This window comes from Struthio camelus, chromosome 1, assembly GCF_040807025.1.
Source record: "Struthio camelus isolate bStrCam1 chromosome 1, bStrCam1.hap1, whole genome shotgun sequence".
In the NCBI taxonomy this organism is placed as follows: Eukaryota; Metazoa; Chordata; class Aves; order Struthioniformes; family Struthionidae; genus Struthio; species Struthio camelus.
Genome location: NC_090942.1, coordinates 47,808,915 through 47,836,765, shown reverse-complemented (window position 1 = coordinate 47,836,765; position 27,851 = coordinate 47,808,915). Strand labels below are relative to the sequence as shown.

Here is a 27,851-nt window from a genome sequence, read left to right as displayed (position 1 = left end):
TTTGCCAATAACTAAGGCTAAAAATTAGATCCATTTCTACTGAGATTATCCACTAAAAGGAACAAATGCTATCTGAGATGAATTACAAAGCAAATAAAATGATAATGCTTGATTGTATGGTCTATGTAAACAGTTACCAACTCCTTTTATTCTACAAGACAGGAAGGGACGTACTGAATATATGTTTATTTCCAAAGTTAAACTAAGGAATTGATTTCACCAATACTAAGGTATATAAAATAACTTTACACATATGTGTAAAGCACATTCAGTTGAATTAACATGACAGTTCATCCAAAGGTAAGTTTTACCCTTTTACCCTTCTGTGTAGTCCATACATGAGCTCCGGTTTGTCTGAAAACAAAGAAAAACTGTATTGCTGATTTCAAAAAAGTCTGTGTTTACAAGCACACAAAACATACATATGACTATCTAATTTTTTCTTAAAACTTTGAAGAAATGAATTCACTTTAACATACTATTTTAAAAGGTTTTTAATAATTGGCCAATTTCCAAGGATATTTTTGTTTTGTTTCATTTTGTTTTTTCTGGATGTTATGTCAGTTTTTATTTAGTTCCTGCTCAGGACACACAAGACAATTTCCAAGACTAGTAAGAATACAGACCGCCAATTTCTCTATTAAACATAATAAAACTACCTCTGATATCATTCTTGCAACAAAAAGAAAGTGTGGATATATCTATTTTCCTAAATTTTAGCCATGAAAACATTTATAACATTATTAGCAATTTCTATTTATCCATAAGGATCAAGAACGTCTTACCCTGATTCCCATATATTCTTTATGTCCTGCGAGTCTCATCCTACAATTTTTCTTCTCCTGTTTGTCTTTGTAGATCATCAATGAACTCTGGAGGATTAGGGAATTTTTTTCCATGACATACTGTACATAGCTGTCTACATTTTGCCATTCCTTCCTATTCCAAATATTTATTCTAGCCCTTCCCTCACAAAATGTAATGATTATTTAACATAAAACACATTAAACTTCCGTGGTTCAGCAAAAAGAATCTAATCCCACACTCACCAAAGTCCATGAGAATGGTTCTATTAACTTTAATGGGGACTGAAAGCACTACTGAAATTCAGAGTTTTAGTGCAAAAGTCATTCATTTAGTCTAATCTATCAATCTTTTTGATGATCTGGATTATACTCTGGAGTCACGTATCCCTTTAATAATGATTATATATGCAAACTGGGCTGCTCCGAGTCATATCTAAATCATGAACCAAAAGTAGCTTTACAGGACACAGTATGAAAACCTGCATTCAGCTTTAAAGCTTTTCTGCACTTAACTTTCAGAACTGTAAATAATGTTATGATATATTGGCCTTCTCTTAGACCAAGGAGGATCACAAGAGTGTAATAAAAAACAAAACAATGCCCAAAACTATGCTATGGTTAGAAGGAAAGTAGAGGATGCAAGAAGGCAGCATTAACAATACAGGCTTACCAAAAAGGCCAGCGTTTGAAATGCAACAAGCTCTGTACTGGGTCAGACCAAAATGTCTGTCTCCATCAGTACTTTGTTTCCAAAAGGCTTCAGCAGCAGATGCTTATGAAAAGAGTGAAAGAAGCTGGATATATAGAGAGCAATCCTTCCCTTGCTATATTCTTTCAGACTCCGGAAATCAGTGGTTTAAGGAGTTTCCACAAACATCTAGGCAAAGAATCCTCAACTTAAAATAGTAACCTAACTTCTTATGACAAATATAACCATCCAGTCAGCGTATTTTGCAAGATCACCTCTATGGCAACCCAGACAGAAAGCAAATGATTTACATCTCTCAGAGTGCATAACTTCTGAAGTGATACAGGTTAACTTGGAAAGGCCTCACTATAATCACTACGTTGGCTGTCACGGGAGCTCTAGCTGTTCCAGCATTGAAAACATGGTAGACCGCAGAATCACAGGATGAACATATGCTGAGAAGGGGAAGCCTGCTATCCACTGATGGATGTTATGTTAAAAGTCCTCCACTGTGCCACAGAAGACTTAAGCTACCACACGCAGCAGCTACACAAGCCTGCATCTTCAGCTCAAACTGTAGTAAACAGTGCTTGTAGTTTTGGCAATTCCTGGCTTCGTTTGTGCTCTGTTAGCCAAATTAAAAGGTGTCCCACACATTAAAAGGTGTTCTGCTTCTCAGTCTGGTTGGTCTATGTTCTGGTTATTAAAAACATATAATTTGAAATGCTTCCTGTTTTTAAAATATAACAACTGAATCCTGAGTTAAATTTTTGTGAAGACTAGAATATACTCAATACTGAAAATATCTAGAGAGAATCCTGTTTACTACAGTTAAATTAAATATTGTGTTAATATATTGGGAAAATTAGTTTTAAAAAGTTAATAAAATTGGGGAATTCTATTTTTAAAATTAGGGAGGACTAACTCTTTATACCTTTTTCTTTTCTTCTTTCATTCCCTCTTTAACACATTTGCTGTTTATAGCACAGCAAACACTTAGCCAGAATACCTGCTCTGTTGCTATTCATATGGTTTCATATTCATTTATTTATGTATTGTTTTAAGATAAAATGGGAAAACTGCTCAACAGAATATAAATAAATTTTAAAAAATGAATGTCCAAAACTCATTCTGAACTCAGAATCATGGCCGGCCTTTGGGAATGCCAAGAAAATATGAAGAATGCAAGGGGGAAAAAAAAGCATAGCTTTACTTTTTAAACTATTTCCCCATTACAGTTTCACAGAAATAATGCGTGGAAGTCTCTGCTCTTAAAAAGCTTCACTCATTAGTCCACTTATCTGGTTTTGTTTCATCTGTTTCTTTGGACTTCTGTTCCTCTCCATGAGGCCATTCGTGCCATTCTCAGTCTTTTACATCATCACTACAGAATGGCCCTTTTCCAATCAGATTTTACAAAGCTTCTGCCCTCTCTACATTCATATTAGTTTTTAATAAAAATATATAAACAAATACAGTAAAACACTCAGAATGAATCTCAGAATGAATCTCTCTACTGGTTTTCACTATAGAATACAAGTTTAAACAAAATTCTTGAGGGTGGTGGTGTCTTTGCTTTCTATTTTGTCTGTTAGTTTTTAAAAAGTATATATGAATAGTGCAGTTCAAAACGTCTAGTCCACTCCAAGAAAACAAAACAAAAAAACAAAATAAAAAGACAAATTAAAGACAGTACTATGATCCAAAGTACAATATTCAACAATGTTCAACAGCATTCTTAAAATCACTATTTCCGATAGACGGAAACAATTTCTTTTTATGCAATATATGCCACACGAGGAAGAACTACTTCTCCTAGTGTTAGATATCCAGTGGGTAAGGTGATGGCTTTTTGGGGGGAGGGCAGGAAGGAGGAGTTGGGGTGATCAGGAAGAAGAGATCATAAGGTGAAGGCTACCCTGTAGATAGTCACAGTAGAAAAGGGCATATCAGAGAAAACTGCAGTGCATTTTCTTTCATTTAGCAGAAAGCTGTAACTTTCTCCCTTCATTTCTGGCAAACATCTTTCACTCTGTGGTGTATTTCGTTCCAGTGCCATGCTATTCCAGGAAAACACGTTCCATTACTTTTTAAACTGAACCTTTTTTTCTGCTAAGGCACTACTCTGTGCTAGAAATTTATTCTCCAGAAGCATATGTTCATTTTGAAAAACTTGTTAGGAAATCATGGAGTTTTAGCTCTTATAGCTGTTATGGAAAGACCAAATCACTTTTCTCTGTTCATTTATATATTGTTGACAGACTGTGATTGAAAATTGCCTTTGAAATTAGAGATCTGAATATTTTTCTGCATTTAACGGTTTCTTTCATCTCAGTTGTTTTAGGAATTGCATTATTCCATGGGCTAGTTTTCTCGAGAAATTTGAGTTCGTATGCACAGTTTAGTTCAAAACTACCAAGTTGAATATCATTTCAGAGCTTAACTTTCCAGAAAAATTCCAAAGCTGAGATAGTATCAAATATGAACATCCCTAACTGAATCATCTCTCTGTTGCATTATTTTTCCACTTCCAGTATGACCCAAGTCCAGCCAGAGTTCCGGAATCTTAAAACTACTGCAAATGAGTTGATCTGAGTCATCTTTTAAAAAAATCATAGACTTTTTTTTTTTTAAAGTGTAGTTACTATATAATGTATAGAGAATAGATCTCCGAATTGCAACCTCTAGGAAAAATATTTTTCCTGGGGTTTGTCTTTCATGTATATTTTATGTTGTGGAGATAAATAGGGTAGCATCCTAATAAAGGTTATTTTAACCTTTGGCAATGGTTCTTTTTCAACCCGCTCATTATATAGAATCAGAGAATTAGGAAGGAAAGCTAGGCATGGCTGCATTCTTTTGACTGTTAAAACCAAACAATGTTTCAAGCCAAAAAAAGTAGAGACTATCATCTGAATTCCAAAGAAACATCACAATAATAAATTGACCCCAAGAGATTTTAAAGACATAAGAAAGCTGGTTAATTATTAGAGTACATTCTTATAGGAAAGCTAAAGCTAGAGGACAGGCATAGTTGCACAGTTGTCAATGTAGCCTTCTTATAAATGGACAATTACTAGAAAAATTACAATATTCTTTTAAGAAAAATATTCAACAGAATTTTACTGGGGAATGTCTTCTCCAAATGCCATTTTTCCAAAATGTTTAATAAGCTCAATTACCTTTTTATTCAGATATGTATATATATTCATATATGTATATACACATACATAAAAAAAGTATATAGACATATAGAAGATATACATATATATGTACACACACATATGTGTGATTTTCTCTAAATATATATATAACTAAAACTATAAAATAGTAGATTTGGAAACATACAAAAGTAAATGAATAAAGAAAATCTAAGTGATCCTAAAAGTTTTCTTTCACAACAACTTGAGTGTATTTACATACTTAACTTTCAACATGTCTGAATCTAATTGTAGTTTACCAAAGCCATTCATAATGTAAACATCGCTTTTCTAAATATATGTTTTTTCCTTAAGCCTGATGGTGTTCAAAGGAAGCTCAGAGTCAACAGCTAACTTCTACATCTTGTTTAGAGTACAGGAATATAAAGTGCAGATAGGTAAAGAACTAACCTCAGTTTTAGAGTTTAGACATGATTAAAGTAAGCATCAGAAGGGCTTGGATGCTTCAAAAATCTTTTAAAGTTTCTACCCCCACTTACCCTCAGGAAACCTCAGACACCTTCTGGCACCTTCGAAACACCCCTTATATGGCTCTCAGATTTCCTACACAGTCTTCCCCCATGAAAATGCCAAAAATCTCCAGGTCTTCCGCTCTCTGATTCTGCCACACTACATAAACTTCAGCCTCTCCTATGGGCTTCAACTGGTATGTCCCTATAACCCTTTTTCCAAGTTTTTCTACCTTTGTAAAAACAAACAAACAAAATTCACAAAAGGTAATGAATTAAAAAAACCTAAATCAAGCACCTCCTCCAGCCCCTAAACATTGCACATTTTCCAAGAAAGATTTCCATTTTTCACTCAACATATTCTTTCAGGTTTTAAGAAGGAGCACTAAAAACTGTAATACTAAAATTAAAACTATGATAAAACATAGGCTAGTCACAAGTTTATAGTCATCCAACCTTTAATTAGCTTCAAAGTTCATGTGACATATGAAATTTGATTTAATTTCAAGATGACTTTTTGTTTACAAATCCCATTTCAGAAATGAAGAACGTATTTGACAGTTGGAGAGCAGATAAGCACTAAGTTTTAAGTATATATTTTTGAAACTGATAAAAATCTCTAATTACACGAAAAATGCTTAATTCTAAAGATTGTCTTAATTATCTCTCAATTTAGCTTATACCATACACCTTCTACTTCTCTAGCCATACCTCCCCTCTTTGAAGTAATACACAAATGAATCTGTAAGATGAAATTTGTTGATTCTTATCTGAAGTCTTGGTTCCTTAAACCTTTTGGGATCCGCACTTCACAATCTGCTACTCTCTGGGAAATTTAAGAGCTTCAGGTGCTGGTTCTTCAGTGTTTTCCTGTTGGAAACTCAGATTTGTGCAATGGTGCACAAATACAAACAAAATGGTGAGGTGAGAACCAGAAGATGCTTTTAACAGCAGCATTTAGGATACCTTAATTTGCTCTATTCAGTGATAAACTAGATAAAAAATTAAATATTTTTTAGCTAAAGTAAGATTGTACTATCAGATTTGGGTTTTTTTTTTTTCTATTCTGTTTTTCCACTTTTAGAAACTCATGAATTAGATGGTGAAGGCATCTGCTGAGAAAAATAAGCCACAGAATATATGCTACTTTTATGGGAAAAAACAAGAAGGTAAGAGGGTAAAGCTGTTCAAATGAAGTGTGATCAATGTCATATTTGTCTTATTCTCCATAGTCCTTAAGTATACAAACAAAAGAGGCTGCATGGCACCAGTATACAGTAAGGTAGTGTGGTTGTATTTATTGATAAGATTTTAGTAACCTTTCAGGAAATAATTAAATTCATGATTAAAAAAAATTGAAACACTGACAAACTTTAGGTATATGTGAAATGCTTAATTCTGAAGGAGCTGAGCTCTTCAGGGAAATAGATTTTTCTTTCTAGATTCTATTTTGAAAGAGCTGATCTCTCCTTTGAATCAGGACTATACTACTTATTAGTGTCCTTTGAAAACAATGAATTAATGGAAAAAGCAATTCTTCCTCACATTTAGAATCACAGAATCAGAATTTAGGTTGGGAGGCACCTCCAAAGGTCATTAGTGCAACCCCCCTGCTCAAAACTGGTCTGTTTAGACCAGGTTGCTCAGGGCCTTGTCCAGTCAAGTCTTAAACACCTCCAGGGACAGATATGTCACAGTCTTTCTGGGTAGCCTGTTCTTGTATTTAACCACCCTCATGGTAATACTTTTTTCCTAACATCTGGTTGGAATTTCCCATTTTCAAACTTGTGCCCATTGCCTCTAGTCCTATGATTATGTACCTCCAAGAACAGACTACTTTCATCTCCTCTCTCCTAGAAAGTAGTTGTAGACAGCAATAAGGTCTCCTCTGAGCTGAACAGGCGCACCTCTCTCACCATCTTCTCCTACAAAATGTTCTCCAGCCCCCTGACCATCTTAGTGGCCCTGCACTGGACTCACTCCAGTAAGTCCAGTTCTTTCACTGGGAAGACCAGATCTGGACACACTACTCCAAATGCAGCATTATAAGTATCTAACAAAGGGGAAGGATCACTTTCCTGGACCTGCTGGCTATATTCTTGCCAATACAGCCCAGGATGCTGTTGGCTGCCTTTGCTGCAAGACTAAAAGCAATTCCTCCTCACGTTTAGAATCACAAAATCATGATTTAGATTGGAAGGCACCTCCAAAGGTTATTAATGCAACTCCCTGCTGACTCATGTTCAACTTTTTGTACACTATGACCCCAGATCCTTTTCTGTGGAGCTGCTTCCTAGACAGTCCATCCTTAGCCTTCAGTGTTGAATGGGGTTACTCCATCCCAGACACTGGACTTTGCGCTTGCTCTTGTTGAACATTATGGGTTCTGGTCAGCCCATTTCTCCAGCCTGTCCAAGTTGCTCTGAAGAGCATCCTTGCCCTTCAGTGTATTGACCACTGTCCCCAATTTGGTGTCATCTGAAAACTTGCGAAGGGTGAACTCTGTCCCATCATCCAGTTTGTTAATAATGACATTAACTCTTTTGGTCCTGAGGGACCCTATATTAATAGGGTCCAATGGCTAGACTTTGCACCACTGATGCACACAACTCTGAGCCTGGCAGTCCAGCCAATTTTTCATCCACCTTATTGTCTACTTATTCAGCCCATATCTCACCAATTCTTGGCAAGAAAACTGTGGAAGACCGTCGAAAGCCTTGCTAAAATTAAGGTAAACAACATCTACTGCCCTCCCCTTGTTCACAGCACAGTCACCTTGTCATAGAGAACAATGGAGTTGATCAGGCTTGATTGGTAAATGCATGCTAGCTGGTCACAGTCACTTTCTTGTCTTTTATGTATTTAGAAATGGCTTCTAAGAGGATTTAGAATATTTCAGAGGATTTAATCTTCCCAGGAACTGAGGTGAAGTGGAGGACTGGCCTGTAGTTCCCTGGATCTTCCTTCCTGCCTTTCTTGAAGCTGGGTGTGATGTTTGCCATCTTCCAGTTTTCAGAAACTGCCCTTGATTGTCATGACCTTTCAAAGTGATAGACGGTGACCTCAAAATGACATGAGCCAACTCCTTCAACACCCTTGGATGCAAGTCATCTCTTCCCTGGGACTTGTGTATGTCCAAGTGGGTTAAGTTATGCTGTGGCTGGATAATATCCACTATGTTCTAAACTAAAAGGACTTCAGGCTACAGGCCACAAGATATGTATGAATCTGTGTGTGGAGGAGAGGTGGCTGACACCTCATTTTCCTCTTTGATTCCTCCACAAGGAATCTTTACTCTGTAATCTTTAAGTAAATTACAATATTGCCTGCATCAACGTCCTCTTCTCAAAGAGCACAGAAGTTGATACTAATACATTTAGCATGTTCTTGGCACATAGAAGTCTAAGCACTTTAGTAAGAGTATGACCCAACATTCTTGACTCTTTAGAAGCACTTTTGCACACGCTTATAAAGTTATGTCCTGCTACAGATTATCTAGGCCCCACATTACCTCATCTCACATGTAAAGATATCATATGTGACATGATAAATTTATTTAAGAGTGCAGATTACAGTGAAGCCAGATGAAGATTATATGGGAATTCTGAGAACTGAAGGTAGACTACTGGTTGAAGGAGATTAATGACATAATATCTTTGCATTTCAGCTTTGTAAAAGCTAAAACCATGGTAATACATCGAACTGAAAAAAACAGCAAATCCACAACATAGTGTTTCTTTTCTTTGCTATACTGAAACACTAAGAAGAAAATGATAGAAATTGGAGCGTAAATATCAAAACATTCATGTCAATCATCCAGAAAGCAATCATTGGACAAGTCAGGTAAGGAGAGTTCCTGAAATTTATAAATAGACATTACTAAAACCTTTTTCAATGGAAAACAATGTAGATGCATATGTTAAATAACAAACTTTTAACTAGATCCTTAAAAAATAAACTATTAACTGTTGCAATGTAAGTTAATAAATTTACATTAAAATGTCAATTTTAGCTTGACAAAAAAATTAAAGAACTTAGGGAAGTTATACTCAATAAATTTAGAATAGCTAGCTGAGCTTTCATGAGACTCCAGATGCTGAGAAGAACTGGTAGGTCTACTACCACTTCCACTTATAATGATGCATTTAGTTATTAGAGTTACTTTCCTATGAGACTAGAGCAATCAGTATAAAACTGCATAGGAAAAAAGATTTTTTTCCCTTTTATACATTGTTCCTGTGCTTGGTCTGCTCATTTAATTTAGACACTTGACTTTGTCTTTAGAGAAATAAGACTGAGAAGCATATTTAATTAATGACATTACAGTACTTTGATATGGCTAAATGTAAGTTAGAAGTATACTATATCATTCGGCTAAATACAGATTCCAAATGGTATCTTTAGTGTCATGCATCATTAGTTGGCTTTCCTCTGGAAAGTATTTGAATTTGGCTACTTGACCAAGAGGTAGATAGAAACAAACCATGAAGACAGTTTCTACTTAAACATTAAAAACACTTCAGTTGGCTTTACAGAACTGTGACTATGGTGGAAGGCCAGAAAACAATCAGAGCATATCCTACACATGCTGTGAAGGAATTGAGGTGTGGGCAGTCACCAGAACCTCCAATAACTGGGTTTCTGTTTTATCAGATACTGACTCCACAACAACCTACTTCCAAGGCTGGGGATATCTATCTACTAGATATCTAAAATACTGAAAACTTGTTTTCTAGGTAAGCATCATCGCTGAAAAAGCTAGAAAAAAATCTCATTGCTTTTTGTATCAAATTAGGCCACAGACTGAAAATAATGGGCCATTCATTAACCTAGCAGCTGAAAAAGCAAAATCATATCACAAGACTGTTGACACACATCCAATTATAAAGCTGCTCTCTCAATGTGTTACTTAGGATAGGGTATTCTTCTCCTTTTTCAAAGAGGAGGGGGGACCTGAGGATATTTTCATCACACACTTTTTTGTTTTGCCACAACACTGTAACTTCATAAACAAGTTTAATGAAAAAAAGAAAAGAGATCATACTCGTTGCAGCATAAAACACAGAAAGGCTTGATCCTAATCTGACACTTATAAGCAATTACAACAGTTAGACATGCATAAAAGTGTCAAGATACAAGAAGTGTTACAAGGACCTTCTAATCCATAGGCTGCACTTACTTCCTATTGTCAGAAAGAAAATATCAATGACTGTCACAAACCTGCAATCAGAAGTTCACAGATGAGAGAAACTACATCACAAAGGATTATCTGAAGAGAACCAAAACACACCGCACATATCCAATGTGGATATGTGATAAGAATGCTAAAGATCAGAGACACAAAAAAAAAATATTGTTCAATGTGCTGTTTAATTTTCAAGGGTTACTAAATATGTGCTAGCTTCTATCAAAACAAAACAAAAAACCCCGGATTCCTAGGGCAAATCAGAGCCAGGCTAAAGTTTTGTACCATAAATATACAGAGATATCTCAACATACTTCAGAGATTGATTTGATTTAACTCTTTTCCTGAAAAGTTACATAAATCTCCTTCAGCTCATCTCAAACCTAGCTGATTGGGAACTATGTTCTTGAAAAGATCTCTAAGCAGTCAGACTGCCTAAGACAAGAAACTGTGATATAATAAGGAGTCTGCACGTAAAGGCATTTATATACTCACAGAACTCAGATGACTGCTATAGAGCTGCTATGGGAAGGCAAGCAAAAAATCAGGAATGGTTATGTGGCTTAGTGTGGATATCTCAAAATGTCAGGAATTTCAAAAGCTTTCAAAGAGACTGGAATGAAAAAAATTCTACAGAATCAGTCTTGGAAGAAGAATAACCCTTCGTCTCAGAGCAACTGATTTATCCCCTTTGATGAAGGAAGCTGTGGTGGATTTCTTTTTAGTGTGGTTGCAATTTACATATGGTCTTTTTTTAAGGGTACGACCAGATAGCAAAAAGGCGGCCATAGTTTGTTTTGTCACTATTGCTGCATATTGATTCAAGTTTGAGTTCTCTAGGGAGAAAAGAAGATTTTGCCTTCCTTAGCTTATCTTGTCCCCTAGCTGGGGCAAGATAAGTCCACCAGAAAGAGTGAATGAACTCAGCAAGGGGGAACTAGAGCACAGCAGAGAACAGTGAGAAGAGCAGAGGCTAGAGAAAAAGCCAGCTCCTGACTCATAAAAATGACTGAAGGACTCCTCCTTCAGGACCCAGCAAATTTGTTGAAATTCAGAAGTCACTAACTTGTTATGTAAATGGCCATATTGCAAGGGCAAAGTTTACAAACTCCTTATTTCTGCTTTGTCTCATTTTGATCTTTCTCTGTTTTAAAGCATATTCTGCTACAGTTTATATTCTCATAAACCTTAGCTCTGAAATGTAAAAAAGTATTTGTTTTGTGACTGCACAATTTGGTTATGAAGAAATAACTCCTAGAATATGACCCACTAACGGTCTGAGTGAGCTGATAAACCCCGTAATGGATTTACGCTCAAAGTCACTATAGTGATGTCTGCTAGATAAGTGCCTGTTAGACATCACAGGTACACTGATGTGGAATGCCTCATGTAAGCACTGAAAGCAGTTGTTAAAATTTACAGTAAGCACAATGCCCACTTTCTGTTTTACCAGGTAGCATTTTCTTGAGGAAACTCTACTTTCTCTATAATCATTGCTTCATTTCAGGTGTCTAACACTATGAATTTTATTTTAGAAAACGTCAAGCCAAAAGTTAGGAGGCCTAATGAGTTACAGCTTTCAAGACTTTTATGAAGTAGAAGGTATCTGTGCAAACTATTGTGAACTTTTCTAAACTGATATAAACTAAATGCAACAAGTTTAATTTTGAAAAAGATAGCACTTACTTTCTCTACCATGTAAGCAACAGCATTGGTACGTATCTTGATGAGAATAAGACATATGCCCATACGACAACCCACTGCTAGAACATAATTTTTTCTACAGCTATTGTTCTCACTAGAAAATTGTCTTAAAAAACTGATCCTACTCAGCAGGTTCAGCTTAGCGTAACTGGTGCATTCACCCATTTTGTATTTGAGGCACGTCTTATTCTCATCAAGAAAATATAAATGCTTACAGTTTCATGGCCCAGCAAAAAAGTGCTGTGTCAAGCAAACGCGTTATCAGATTCTGTCCACCAGAGGTGAGGTGAGCTCTGCCTTGTAGACCATTTGCTACATGGAGGGACTGCTGATGAAAGGGTGTCTTAAGATTGGCTTTCTGGAGCATAGAGGCTGGAATTCTCCAAAGTCCACATGAAAGACATAAAATGAATATGAATACCAGGCTCATACTTTCTGAGACATCTGTTGGCCAGATACTTCATCTCATCTGGGACAGTCTGTTAGACGTCGCATGATACAGCGGACCAAACACTACTGCCATCAATTGCCTCTGAATGCCTTGGCAATGTATGGGAGCTGATGTGAACACAAGGAGATATCGGTAAACTGTTCAGGTTAAACGATTACTACTCACACTACTGCAAGTTAGCTAAAGACGTTTCCTCCAACTTAATCACAGACAATCCATTTTTCACATGATATGGTGCCACAAATTTGTGCAAATAATATACCACTGTTCAACACGCACAAAAGGAGCAAACAGAAAATCTTTGGAAGAGACTACAGTTTTTCCCATGGCATTTCACAGTCGCACTTTCCACAAAGCACTGGGTTTACTGAATGAAGATACTGAACAGTTATTTGATGACGTCTGGTTCCTAAGGCAATGTGGTATTGCACTGCGATATTTGCAAGTGGTTTTAATAGATACTGGGACACTAGTGATTTTGTGAAATGTTAGCTAATACTGACTGAAATTATAATGACTGAATCTTGCATAATACCGATATAAAAATAATGCTGACATTACAAAATAGTGTACTATTCTAAACTTTTGGACAAGATTTTGCAGGTTTCTATTGGTTTGAGATAAGGAAAGGTTTTTCTGTCTTTCTCTCTCACTTCACTCACCCTATCAGCAGTGAAATCTGCTGTACAAAATGGTGTCCAGATCTTTTCCTCTTCCTTCACACCCTAGCATATGGGACCTCTTAGATCATCAGTATGTACTCCTCCCTACACACTTATTTGAGGCCCAGTAGATAGCCACTGATATCATGTGTCACTATTTGGCTCTGCTTCAGTACTTTGCTATAAAACACTGAGGCCAGAAAGGAGGGGAGAGGAAGTATAGACTTCTTCAAGCTTCTCCTGTTGGTCTCTGCTGAAGTAGAAAGTCTATGCAATTTGGTATTGCCCAGGTCCAGAGAATGAAACAGGTAAAGACACACAGAAACAAGCAACCTAGTGCTGGGGGTGGCTACTCTGGGCTAAGCTGAGCAGAGCATAAGGCAAGAATCATGGAAACTGTAACAGAACATTAATACTAGTTTGCAATAAGCAGGTTTTGGTATTACTTGTATTTAACACGGTATGACTGCATCACCAATCATTACTGCACATCCAGTTTCAGTAGACCCGTTATAGTATATTTCTCATAATCACTCTTCAGTGAAGACACGATATATGCTTGAAACAAATAAACAAAAAAAAGACATTATGACAAACATCACAGAGTACGAGAAATCTCTGAATTCCAGTTACCGTCATCAATCTTTACTACTGAAATGCTCAGTCACTGAACGAAATATATCCCTCTCTGAGCCTATACATTGTGAACTTATCACATACACTGCTATGCAGAAAGTAAATATTCTTATATTTTTCTTTATGGGATGCTAAGGCCTTGAATAGCTTGACATCGATCCCCAGTTCAACCTTTGAGCCTTTTATACCAACTACAATGCCAGTTAATGGTTCTCCTATCATGTTCTGAACAAAAGAACTTTCTCTGAGAACCACTCCCTAAAAACACATTTTACTTCTTCCCTGAAAATTAGTCTGACAAGGAAAAGATATGTGGTAACACCAGAGGGTGCTACAGTGCAAGCCTCTCTGAAATGACCTAGTGTTGTCTGCTTTCCCTGCTCTGTCTTCTTCTCCCTGGTCTCAGGATCACCTATCCAAACGCAATTGTCTTGCTGAGAGACAGATGGAACAAAACTGCCTTGGTAGTTTTCAGCTAAGCAATTAAAAAAAAATACAGGATTATTGGGCAGGACAGAGTGAAACAAGCATGGCTCAATTGAATTACAGTATATGAGACTAGCCCTTTGCTGAATAATTCAAAACAGGGTATTTTCCTTCTTTAATACATATGAACAAATACTTCCTTCCTGTATGAAAAAAAAAATCCTTCAACTTTCTGCTTTTTATTATTTTAGAAAGAAGTCAGGGATCAGAGAACATCAACTAATGAGACTGCTCTTTATTGTATATATTTTAAAATTAAAAAAAAAAAAATCTAAAATTTAAGCCAGATCCTTGTGTTTATACACACACAACATTTCCAGTCTATCAAGTGATTCTTGGGATTCTTGCCTCAAACATTTTTTATGCCCTGACAATCAGATGGTCTGAATTCTGAAAATCTATCTCAAAAGAGCTGCTCAAAAAGAGAAGAAAAAATTAAATATTATTCCAGGTCATCAGCGGACAAACTGCCCTGCTCCAACTAGCAACATATTTGGTCTTCATAACTTTCTATGAGACATATAGTATGTGATCTCTTGCTAAATAGGATTTCATCCTGCCAGTAGTAAGAATTTCACATCAATCTCCTTTGCAAAATTGCAATGGAATGTTGACAAATGGCTCTTGTAAGGATGCAGCAGCTGAATAAGCACATCACTATTCATAGACAAATGTTCATTTAAAAAAACAAAACAAAACCCTCAATCATATCAACTTATATGGCTCAAATGGCCACACTGCTAACTGTTTTCTGTGCTCTACACGAAATCATAAAAACAAAGGTAATGAATGTGAACAATTAGAGAAAACAATACTCCAGACAAATACATAGGTGAATAAGTCATCAACAGCTGACTTAATATGCATACTGAGTCTAGAACTAGCCAGGCTGTCTCTTTTGAGGGAAAAAGGAGCAAAGCTACTTTAAAGATTCTTTCACTTCCTAACTGAATGACAATCGATCCAGTAGATATTTTTAATTTTCACTTAATTATCAATCAGGATCCTGTTTTTATTTCTTAAAGTGGAAAGTTCTGGCCCATTTTCAATCCTTTGAAACTTAAAGGACTCTTAACCCTCCATAACTTGTAAAAATTGCTAGCAATCATCTACTGATTTTTTGGATCACAGACTTTCTAAGTTTGTTTCTTTCCTGATTTAATTTTACTTTTTCATTATTTATCACTGTATTCAGAGTTAAGAACTTTTTAGCATCTCATATATAAGATCACTGAAGAGCTAGTAAGCGTGCTTCACCTCTGTTTAAGCAGTTTTGCTTTTACTAGGATTCTGCAACAATAAGTCTCAGCTGTATTTTCATTATTGTTCTCACTTGCTCACTTTCTCATGTAAATGAACAAAATACATGTTCACACATTCTTGCCTAAAGTTGATCCACTGCTAATATATCTCCTGATCTTTTAAATAAGTATTACTTTGTGATATTGAAAGAGTTGACTTAAGCAGCACATAAGAAATTTCCTGATACTGGTCTGCGAGGGTCAGAACAAAAAAAGTTTCGGGTTTTGTAATATTTGGAAACTACTTTATGTCTTACAAGTTAGATAGCATAATCAGTGTTATTAAAATACTAAAAAACTAAACATTTTAGAATGAAAATAGCTGTTTCCTTACTCCCATTTGTTTGTCCTCCCACTGTAGAAATACATGGGGTTCTATGGTGGGTGTGACATTAATAGCACGGTAACTACCAGAGCATCTCTAAGAGCAGGAAGCAATTAATCCATGACAAATACATTTAAATGAATTATATATACCAAATGCTTCTTTATCTCTGCACATTCAACATGTAATTCTAACCCCGGTAGTCCTTTCAATTTCTTTTATTTCAACACCTACACGATTGCTTTAAAAGAACAACATTTTATTTTTGTCCGGAAATTTTTATGATGACTGTGCTTACTTCATGAAATGTGAAATCATCTACAGTTATTTCTTCATAGTCATCCTCCACTTCATCACTTTTAACAGCTGCAAGAGCACTGGTCAGTTTCTTTCGCAAAAGAAAGCCCTTCCAGAATGCCTAAACAAAAAATTTAAAGCATGTTACACAAAGCCATAGATCAAGCCCAAATCCAGATTCTCTATGTTATCCCATTAGGAAGATAAAACATCTTGGGCCTTGGTTCAATAGCTCAATGATCTGTTTTCTGAACTTTATGTGACATTTAAAACTACAAGACAAATTAAATGCCAGCATATGTCTAAAGCTTAGAGTACTCAAGAGGCTCTCCACAAGTAAGCAGAAAGGAATCCTTCAACTCCCTCAACTACAAACCTGGGTCAACTAATTAATTATTTGACAATTCCTTCAGGGACTATTATAAACTGAAAGGAAAGACTACATAAGAAAAAGCTGAGTGTTAACTTTCAAATTACTGAGAATAAAAATATACTTGCGCTAAACGTCTCAGGGTTTACAAGTAGCAATTCTTGGAGACATCTCATGCAATTGACCTAGGTCAGTTGCTCTTTCTTAACTGTCTCAGATTTTTCTTTAAAAATATAATACCAGTAGGAATAATCATATGTAAAGAAAAAGGAGTATATAGCAAAAGAACAGGGAAGTAAAGTGCTAGAAAAAGAAGAAAGGCGTTAGGAACACATACATACTAGGCCATAGAATCAGACCCAGCAAAGCACTGCAGAGACCAGATTGACATAGATGGATCTACGAAAACTAAATTCAGGACAGCAACACATCCCCCAAATCATTGTTTGACACAATTAGAGTCCAAGATGCCCTAAACATTTAAAATATCATGCAAAAAAAATCCACTGTCCTAGATGATGTACTATTGTCCATAGCTAGTGGCTTTGCAGTGAAGGCACTAAGATAGGAAGAGTAAACCTCATCTTCCAGCTAAACATTTAGCTTATTTGATTTGCAGAAATCATTGTCTAACTTTATAAATTATTGAAAATATTGCTGTTTCTACACATACAAATCCCATCCTAGAAATAATAAAATGTATTAGATCTGCTTTCTTATTGTTTACGTTTTTGTTCTTTATCTAGAGATCATCATAATCATCCAGATAAAATACCTTAACATTACTGAGAGACCAAATTATAAATATTTCATTTAACAAATACAATTAATTGTTTACAAATGCAAAGGAGAAAAAGAAACTTAATGGTAAATGCAAAAGGATAAACTCTAAATCAGCTGTTATCATAGATCTCTGAATCTCTGATCTCAGTGCTCAATTATGATCAAAAAGATAAACAGTATGTTAGCAATTTTTAGGAAAGGAACTGAGATGAAAACACTGTCTCATGATATAAATTCATGATATACCTATCTCTGAAATGTGGTTATAACCACTTCTTTAAAAAAAGGAGGTAATAGAATGAGGTAGAGGTTCAGAGAGGGACAAAAAAAAAAAAAAAGAGAGAAGTATGGAGCAATGTGTGAAAAAAGACTAAATGATTAAATTCTTTTATTAGGGAAACAGATATCTAAGGGTGGATATAAGAGAGACCTATAAAACCATAATACACATAGAAGTTAAATAACAAGACTATTTTCACATAACATTGGAAATTATTCGAAGGTCTTAAATAAACAAAGGAAACACTTTTGTGTTCACCTTATAAATTTGTGGAACTCATCACTTTCATACGTGGTAGGGGCCAAAAGTATAAACAGGTTCAAAAATGGATAAAATACAGGTATGGAGAATAATGGTGATCATACTAGCTACACACTATATTGCAGAAACTAATTTCAGCTCAGGTTCCTAAATCACTGACTGCTGCATGCTGGAAAAGTATATTGGAGAAAAAAGTCTATATGCTTCCATTTCTTCCTATACATATTACTAAGCACTTTACTACCGGTCATTTTTTGAATAGAGACTACCGAGTTACGTGGACTTTTGGTCTGAAAGCAGAACTTAGGCTCCTAAATCACTCTGGTACTATTGACGTTTTTATCAAAGACTTACAATGTAGACTATTTTTAAGTTAACTTAAAATCTCAAATCACAAAAGTATCCACTTGCCTAAAAATGTAGAAAAAAACAAGATCTTTTGCAGCTTTGCTTGTAGACACTATACCTGTTCAGCTAAACGAAACAGAGCCAAGGTATGGACTTGAGTTCTGACATGCAGCAATCCATTCTGCTTAACTGTTATCCCAGTACCTAGCATGGCATAGCCTAGACCAAGGCCTGTTCCTAAGGCAGTATGAATGAGGCTATCCTATTTTTGGGACATGTTAGCTGTATAGATATGAGATATGATGCACCATTTACTATGTGTCCCTCAGTTTAACAGCATAGACGTTCCCCAGAAAGAACACAGGCACAATGCATCTTAGACATAATATTAGAATTAAATCAAGCAAAACTAATTCAGGGAAATATTTTTTTCCTTTTATACCAAACATTTTTATGCTTCTACAAAACTTTCCGAGCAAAAGGCTCTCTTTTAGAAACATTAAGCTTGTGCTGATTAAATAAAGTAAATGCAATAAAACTTTAATTATAAAATTATTAATAAAATCATAAAAAGAGATCACTTACAAGTTCACATAACTAATAAAATTGCTTCTTATTAAATCTGAAAAATAAGCAAAGGGAATACTGTAAAGTAACCTGGATTCGTGTGGCAGCTTCATGCTTCTGTCTTGAAGCATCTGTAAACTGATCATTCTCTGTTTTGGAGCAGCTGGTCTTCTTACTGGCATGGTACTTCCGCCAAATGGACTGGATCACTGATGCTGCCATATGTAGCCTAGTAGAGAAATAAGGACCTTTATGAATAACATAATCTTGCCAGTAAAACTGGATTTTCTTAGCTGCCAGACTAGGATCATAAAACCCTCAAAGAATAGCTCTGTCCATATGAAAAATGTAATGAATGCTCTGTCATTAAACTGTAAAGAAATTATAACCCACGTGTGACACATGCGTGTTCATAAACACAGTAAGATATTCACATTGCATAACTTTGGGAAACCTATTATTGAAGACAGTTAATCTCCTCTGGGCTTTGCTCTCTCTATATTCACTGGAGAGGAAGAGCTTCTTCAGGGAAAGACTGAAAGTAGTAGGAGTCTAACAATGACTGAATCACTTATTGGAGGAGGACATCTATCTGCATTGCCTATACAAAGAAATATCAGAGAGTGCTAAGTTAAATACTGAAATCTTCACAGCTTGAATATCCCCAATGGAAGGGATAGAAAATCTGAGAAAGTGCATTTCATCTTTTGCCTACTTTTATCCTTTGGTTTAACACTACAGACCATTGGTAAATGCACACATATTTTAAGTTGGTTATTCTTTAAAAAGCATTGATTATAGAATATTTAGATTTGTTCACTGATTATTCTTTCTAATATTTAGGTAATTAATTAAATTTTTCTGATGAAAAAAGATTAATGGCAGTTCTGCTTTATGGCTTTACTATTTTGGAATACTTTCCTCCACAAAACTCATTTCACTATGTTAACGGGCTTATGAAAAGACATTTAAAGCTCCCTCAATCTTCACAGTATTTACTTTCCTTGTGCAGTGCACCTACTAAAATAATGGCGTACTTTTCAGCCAACAAGATGCTCCAGCACAAATCACAGCACACTTCAGGGGTCAGGCAGAGAAAAGCAGTGCTCAAAATATTAAAAAAAAAAAAAATCCTAAAATGTGTTTAATAAATTTATCAACTCTAAAACTTGGTTTATTTAGCAGCTTTGCACCCATAAAACTGGTAGCTGACTTTAAAAAAAAAAAAAAAAAAAAAAAAAAAAAAAGCTCTACTGAACATTTGTATTTTGCGTTGAGGAAGATAGCTATCCAACAACGGGCTCCAGAATACACTTAAACTAAAAACTAAACTAACTAAAAACTTGAAATGAACTACTTAGAAAATAAACCGTTTGAAGCATTCAACTTCCAAAATACACTACTATACTGACTCCCAGCTTCCCGAGAGACAATGATGAATTCTGTGGTCTTTCTGAATAATACATTTTATGACAAATTATTAGTGTTTAAAGTAGAGATGCCCATTTACCACAATTCTAAAGAAAAGGAAGAAATGAGCCTTCCATACTTGATCCTCATGGAGTATTCAAGATGTACGCCTACTTATGAAACTTGAAACCGAATTCTTACAAGAGAGTCATAACTGAACTTTTCTATCATCAGGGCAAAAATTTCAGCTTCTATTCTCCCTCACCGTAACTCCAGAACCATATGAACCAGCGGCAAACATATTCCAAAGACGAAATAAACCAGTCTGTCTCATGCAGGAGAATATATGGGGGCACAGAACAAGTTGAACTGGCCCTTCACCCCTGCCTGTACTTGTAAGAAGAGGGTTGAGGCATGTTGGGGGAGTGCCAAGGGCAGGGTAGACTGTTAGCTCTTCAGTCATCACAGCAGCAGGAGACTGGCCTAAGGTCAGGGGAGTAAGGATGGTAGATTTGAGCAATTTTTCCCTCCTCCCTTCTAAACTACACTGACTGTAAACTCAGTACAGATGAATCTTGAAACTCTGACGGATAGTAAAGCAAAAATCCTTACACTAGCCTGTGATCTGAACTCTCAAAAAATCCCAAATAGTTTCACCCCTAATATTGTCTGTTACTTGAGTGTTCATGAGTGTATTGCAAAAAAGGAAGAAGTTAGAGACCAAGAGAAAATTTTAAAATTCTCTTATTATAGAGTTTAAGTCCTTATATATGTATATTCTAACTTATCAACCAATAGAATAACACATCGTATTGCTGTTAATATGGAGTCTATTGCGCACTAACTTAAAGTAATACTTTACTGTCTAATAAACTTTCAATTTACTTTCTTGATATCTGTTCTGTGTTTCTATGTTTTAAACAAGAAATCTTTACTCTTTTTGCCTATTGACACAGTCTATGTGAAAGCAATCCAATGTCTGTATCTTACTTTTCTGAATCATTCTCAAAATGCTGGAGATATCTTCCCATATCACTTGCTATAACTGGCTGTTGCAATGCAAGTTTGGCTGACATGTTATTGGTTTTTTTGCTCTTTCCATCAAAATTAATACAGGATTCAGTACTTCCCTGCTTTTTTCTATCATCTTCTTTATTTTCCTTTTGGTGCACAGGTACGGAGGAGTTAATGAACGTGGCCTGAATATGGTCAGTAGTAATCCATCTTTCAGAAGGATCCAACAGGACCTGTTTATTTTCTGTCGCACCCATGATAAAGAGGTTATTTTCCTGTAGGCAGTCAGTGGATGTTTGCTTTAAATGATTTTGCCGTGCTTCTGGTCCATCTCTGTCAGTAATGTTTAGTTCACCATACTCATGTGCACATCGATGTTCAATACTAAGTTTCATCAACTGATTAAAATACCAGCATTGTCTCTGTGCATCTTCAACGGAAGAGGCAATTCTGAAGAAAGATAATAATGCGATTACATGTATTTCAGATTGTAAAAATATTTTTTTAAAAACAAAATATCCCCTCTATTATTTTCTAATTTACTTTATATTCGCAAATACCCTTACACATTTCCATATCCTTAACACAATGAACAGTAATTACTCTGACTGAAAAACAATTTATAGTGTTTATAAATCCTAACTGCTTTTTCCTATTTTTGTAGTATCTCATATATACTAATATATATTAGATTACTTATTTTACTCTATTAATTATTTTTTTCAGTCTGTTTGGAATATGCACTTGGGCATGCGTTTCACTCTTATTTTTTTTGTGTGGTTAGAGGCATATGAAGCCACAAATTTTAAAGGATTTGAGGTAATTTTCTTTTAAATCAGGTAATAGCCTTAATAATCCAATTTAATTTAGGAACTAGGAAAGCTAATATAAAAATAATAGTAATTTTAAAATTTAGTTTAGAACTACAACAACGAACCCCAAACTTAGATTCTAATCAAGAAACCACAATGCCTAGAGAGAATTTTGGAAAACAGAAGCTTTAAAATGCAAATATTTTTAATAATGCAAGGGAAGGTGCTAGATTAATTTTCTGTGGAAAATTGCAATTCTTTGCAGTTTCTTTTTTTGCTGGTTAACTTCTAGTGGAGCGTCCTGTTGATATTTGTTCACTTTTGACTCATGATTTTAAATCTGCTAAGATGTATTAGCCTGGTAGAGGGATAAGATGCATACAGAGGCATACAGAGCACCTGATTGCCCTCCTGATTGTTAAAAAGAGCCTAGCAATGTTAATCTATGAAACCTGGCTCTCATTAGTTCTTAGTGTTACACCATCTAAATGACAAGGAGATGTAAGAGCAATCATAAACTAATTGTTACAGATATGGAAGGGTGTCGGCATTTAGATAGTGCTTATCCATGCTATTAGGTGGCAGATACTTTTGCAACTAGGAAAACATTTTCCTTTGATAGTAAAGATAGATCCCGAGATCTGTCACCTGGACCTATTTTCAGAGAAGCATAAAGCCAATTCTAGGTCAGCGACACAAGAGAAAAAGCAGAAACAAGACGGATTCTCTTGAAGGTCTGGAAAAATTACATTCTAAATCTATTCTTTAAATAACAGAATTTCCCTTGTGTTTATCATTCTTGAAAGGCAAAGCTTTTATAATGTTTTATTGTGGAAAAAAATCCTTACTTGTTTAACAATTTTCCTTAGTGAAAATCAATTAACAACTTTTTAAATTTTAAAGACTACACAAAATCATCTCTTACCAGAATAAAAAAAAAGAGACTGGCTCATTCTCTACTAGTGTAACTTCAATGCTGTTGCACAAATATGATTGGATAAAATGCAAGCCAAATCCACACAGCCTAATTATACACCATGCTACACATTTTTGAAAGCTGTACATCTGATTGCTCATTAAATATATTTCTCTTTATTTTTCTGTTAAGTCCACAAATATAACAACAATTCCTAAAAAGTCTTATGTAAACCAACAAATCTGTTTTCTTGAGGAATTGACAAAAATGCTAGCTGTTTCCTATTACACAGTGAGAATAAAGTTATTTCTTCAACAAGAAAAATTATTAAAGTGTTTAAGAAGGTAAATTTGAACATAAGGTGCCGTAACTGGTGCAAGACCATTTCCAAAGTTCTACAAAATACACAATGGTGAGGGCAGGAGAAAATAAAATAAAAATAAAAAAAAAACCCAACCGATTACACCAAATTCTTCCTCACCTTTTTCTTTTCTTTTATTTTTTTTTTTTTTTTGAGGTCATTAAAGCTTTTGTTACCAAAAGATTTCCTTTTTCAGAAGTTATTATAAATGGGTTTTCTGCCCTTCAGAGCTTTTTTGGTATTACAGGTAAAGGGGTCTGGTCACACTCCCTCTTACGGAATTACTTCTTGGTTAAGACACAACGGACACTTTACAAGTTGGCATCTAGACAAAACAAGAAATGAGATGCTCCTGATAGAAGCACCGGTGTCCATCCTGCCTGGCTACTTGCTATGCAGTGCAAGGCAGTCACATATGGCAGTCCTGCTACAGTCAAAGTTTTACAGCTTCCAGCTTTGGCCAGCACATTCCCTTATTCTTAATAGCTAACCATAGCCTTATTTTGATTTTAAGGAAGGAAGTATTTTTATTGTCTATGTAAATTTTAGCACACACGCAAAGGATGTGGAACTGCTAATACTCTGCTTTTCAACAAAGGGAAAAAGGGTAACAGGCAGAAGAGGAAGAGATGAGACTTTCGTAGTAAGGTAGAACTGTGCTAGAATAGCAGCCAGCTACTACCTATGGATCTCACTTTCAGAAAAAATGCTACAAACAGAATCCTACCTGTAGCTTACTTACTAAAAAGATACCTCTTGACATATGCTAGGGTTTCCCAGGGGCTTGGAGGAAAGGTAAAAGCATTAGAATTCAGATTATAAGCTATTTGGAGGTTCAAATCAGGAATTCATCAGCAATAACTGTTAGGACTCCAGTCCTAACATCCAGCCACCAAAAGCATCCATCAATACTTTATTGAAAAACCTAAGCTAAGTGCTGCTCAGTTTCACATGCTGTGCTTGGGAACAGGAGGGGCAAACTCACTGGCAGAGAGGCAGTCTGAGGACCTGTACATAGGCTGACTCAGCAGATAATGAAAAGAACAAGTTAAAGCCTTTCAATAGTTCTTAAATCAGTCCAAATGTTGCCGCTTAAACTTCAAGACAGCATTGGAAGCTTGCCCACAGAGCTGACACATTTTGCATAGAATTTCCTCTCCCACATGCACAAGGAGCAGCAGCATATTCAAAGAGCAACACTTTGTCAGAATGAGACCGTAAAAATCACATGGATAGGTGACATGCACACCTTCTTAGAGCAATTCAAAGACATTTCATTGTAGTGTTTTGGTAGTTTAGACAGATGTGTCCATAACCTATTTGAGACTGTATAATAAGAAGGAATAGGGCACAAAAAATAGCCTTTTTTCTCAAGTAAAAGAAAATCGTACTTGTTTCCATCTTCTTGGAAGTCATAATTTGCCAAACCAACAAGAAAAGGACTTCAGCCAGGAGCAGGAAACAGGTTATGTCCCTCCTCTCCTCAACAGAGAACAAACTTTACCAGAACAACTCAAATAAGAAATAATCCCTCATCGCTATGCATGTGTTCAATGCGAGAATTTTTCATTTCATTTCTGTGCCAATATCTACTGATGCTAATACTGATCAAAAACTTTCTCTATCATTTTCACAAAGTTGTTGTGAAAAACGTATTGGTAAATGCCGGCAAATAACCCTTGCCTGAACAAGCCAAGAATAAAGTAATAGAATGGAGAGAGAGCCTTTTCTTTTTCGATCTTGCTCCAGAAGAAAATATTCAACCATCTTTTCACCAGTACTTGAACTGCATTCACAAGCAATTCACTTGTATAGAATAATAACTTAAAGAAAAAAATGATATAAGACTTTAAATTTCCTTTGGAAAAACAGCCCAACAAGTTCTCTTTTGCCACCACAGGTAAATCATAAATAAGATCCTATCCCTAACTGTTTCTGTGCTAGCTTAACACACAGCTTAATAACATGTTTCTCATATTGTTGCCCTACTGTGATTCTTGTAAGTTAGTTAAAAAGTTAGCTCATTTTGATATAAAAATTATCATTCAATTCTGTTTTTAAGAGGAATGTGGAAATTCCAATATTTGAAATATTCAAATAGTGTACCCGTACTTTAAGTGCGCTTTTGTTGTAATTGTGCGGTAAAAATGTAATTTGTCTTAGGGGACACTTATATAAACATCATTACTGATGTTCAAGGACAGGGTACAGAAGTCCTTTATAAATATATGGAAGAGGTTAGTTTACACTTTTTCTCCCTGCAATCCCACTTATGAGATTCCTGTCATTTTCACTATATTATACATTTAGTATTTATGAAGTTCAACTTGCATAGGCCAGACATCCGCACATCTGATTACTGAAAAGAAATTACTGCAACCAAAGTGTTGCATTAATTTTGTGTATGTTTACTCACTACAAGATATCTGAAGATTATGTAACAAGAAGCATTTGTTACAATGGAGAAACTTAATAAAAAAATACATTTAATTCTTAAGCATCGTAAGAACAGTGACTTTGCAGGCAGAAACAGCACGGACAACGTAATTGGGCAGCAGTGGTGTATGAAGCATGGATTAGGGAACCAAGCAGTGATTACTTTTGGCAGCTTACATACTTCAGGTCATACCTACAGGGGCTCACAACTTAGCAAGATGTGAAACGGACAGAAGTTTGCTCTATTTGTGGCCTGTTCTTAAGCAACGTCACGTTAATTCAGTCAATTTGGAGAAAGCATTGCAGTACGTATGTACAATAGCTGTGCTGTTACGGTCTATATATGTACATGTTGTTTACGGTTTCTTTTACGAACTGCAGTTTTTAATGGTTTTTAAATCATCCATAGAAAGTATTTTTAGCCAAAATGAAACATAGGGGACTTTAACCCATAAGAAATGCATTTTACAACTAAATTTCAGATACGATGCTTGAACCATGTCAAAGTTACCAATTTAAAAGTTGCTGTGGATGAATTTTCAAAAACTTATAACAAATCTGAAAAGAAAAATTAGTTATGTTACGCATGAAAGAAGTGGAGGAAAGGAGAGACATTCATATATATTCCCATTATTGTTCTCAAACATATGCAAGCTCTTTCCAACAAAATTCAGTTAGAATTATAGAATAATTCTGAATGTAAGGTACCTCAGGAGGTCTTTAGTTCAACCTCCTGCTCAAAAGCAGAGTCAGCTGTGAGATCAGATCAGGTTGCCCAGGGCTTTATCCAGTCAAGTGTTGAAACTCTCCAAGAATGAAGACAGCTCAACCTTTCTCGGTTATCTTTTCCAATGCTTTACTACTCTAAGTAACGGTGAAAAGGTTTTTCCTTATATTCAGTCTGAAACTCTCGTTTCATCTTAGGTCAATGTCTCTTTTCTTTCTGCCATGCCACTGCTGCAAAGAGCCTGGCTCCATCTTCTTGATTATCATAGGAGCTGGAAGACTGCTATTAGGCCTGCTCCACCCCTGACTCCTTTTCTTTTGGAGGCTGAACAAGCCCCTTTCCCTCAGACTCTTCTCACAGGGCATGCGCTCAAGCCCCCTGACCATCTCAGTGGCCATGCGCTAAACTCCAGTTTATTGAGGTATTTCATGTACTGGGGAGCCCAAAACCGGACACAGTATTCTATCCATCTAAAAAGTGCAGAACAGAGGTGGATAGTCACTTTTCTTGATCTGCTGGCCATGTTCCTGTTGATACCGCCCAGGATGTTGCTAGCCTTCTCTGTTGCCAGGGCACACTGCTGGCTCGTGTTCAGCATGCTGTCTACCCAGACCCAAAGATCCTTTTCAGCAGAGCTGCTACCCAGCCAACCAGTCCCTGACTGCATTGCTACAAGGGGTCATTCCCTCCAAAGAAGAGGGCTTTGCATTTGTCTGTGTTGAATTCACAAGGCTTCTGTTCGCCTATATTCCTCCAGCTTGTCTTGGTCTTTCTGAATGGGAGCCCTGCCCTCAGGCATATAGATTGATACACTCAAATTTGGTGTCATCTACAGGTGTGGTAACTGTGCACTTTATCAATGACCTGGAGCAGGAAATTAAGATGTTAAAAGAACAAATCTCAGCCTGCAAATAGTAGTATGACCCATTAACCACTACACTCTGAGCCTTACCATCCAATAAATGTTTTACTCATCTAGTTGTCCATGCACCTGGGCCGTGGTTAAATAAATCATTAAATTTTGTGAACAGCATCTTCCTCCTGCACTAACTTTCTCACAGAAATGCATGTGAAAGTGAGAATTTATTACAGCTCTATCACAAATCATATCCTAACTAGATTAGCATTTTCATATCAACGAAACAGGTCCTAAATCCTGGACATTACAACATGATCTCTAGCATAAAAGGAGTAATCTTGTTCCTTTTATCCTTTTTTCCCCTCTCTTCTCCTTTCTTCCTTTTTTTAAACAGAAAAATAAAGGAAAGGACACTACTTCAAATGTTAAACAGATCAGAAAGCACCAGCTTCCCATCTGCAAACTAGAAGCCAAGAATTACAGAAATGGAGAAGAT

General features: G+C 35.9%; 1 protein-coding gene across 1 annotated transcript in view; it reads right to left on the bottom strand.

The window, feature by feature from the left end:
- Positions 1-27,851, bottom strand: part of LRRIQ1 (leucine rich repeats and IQ motif containing 1) — a 123,056-nt gene that overhangs the window by 60,139 nt on the left and 35,066 nt on the right. The window contains exons 16-18 of the mRNA XM_068936546.1: positions 21,221-21,694; positions 18,911-19,049; positions 16,213-16,332 (exon numbers count right to left, since the gene is read on the bottom strand). Coding sequence (XP_068792647.1) covers positions 16,213-16,332; positions 18,911-19,049; positions 21,221-21,694 — 733 coding nt within the window. The remainder of the gene's footprint in view (positions 1-16,212; positions 16,333-18,910; positions 19,050-21,220; positions 21,695-27,851) is intronic.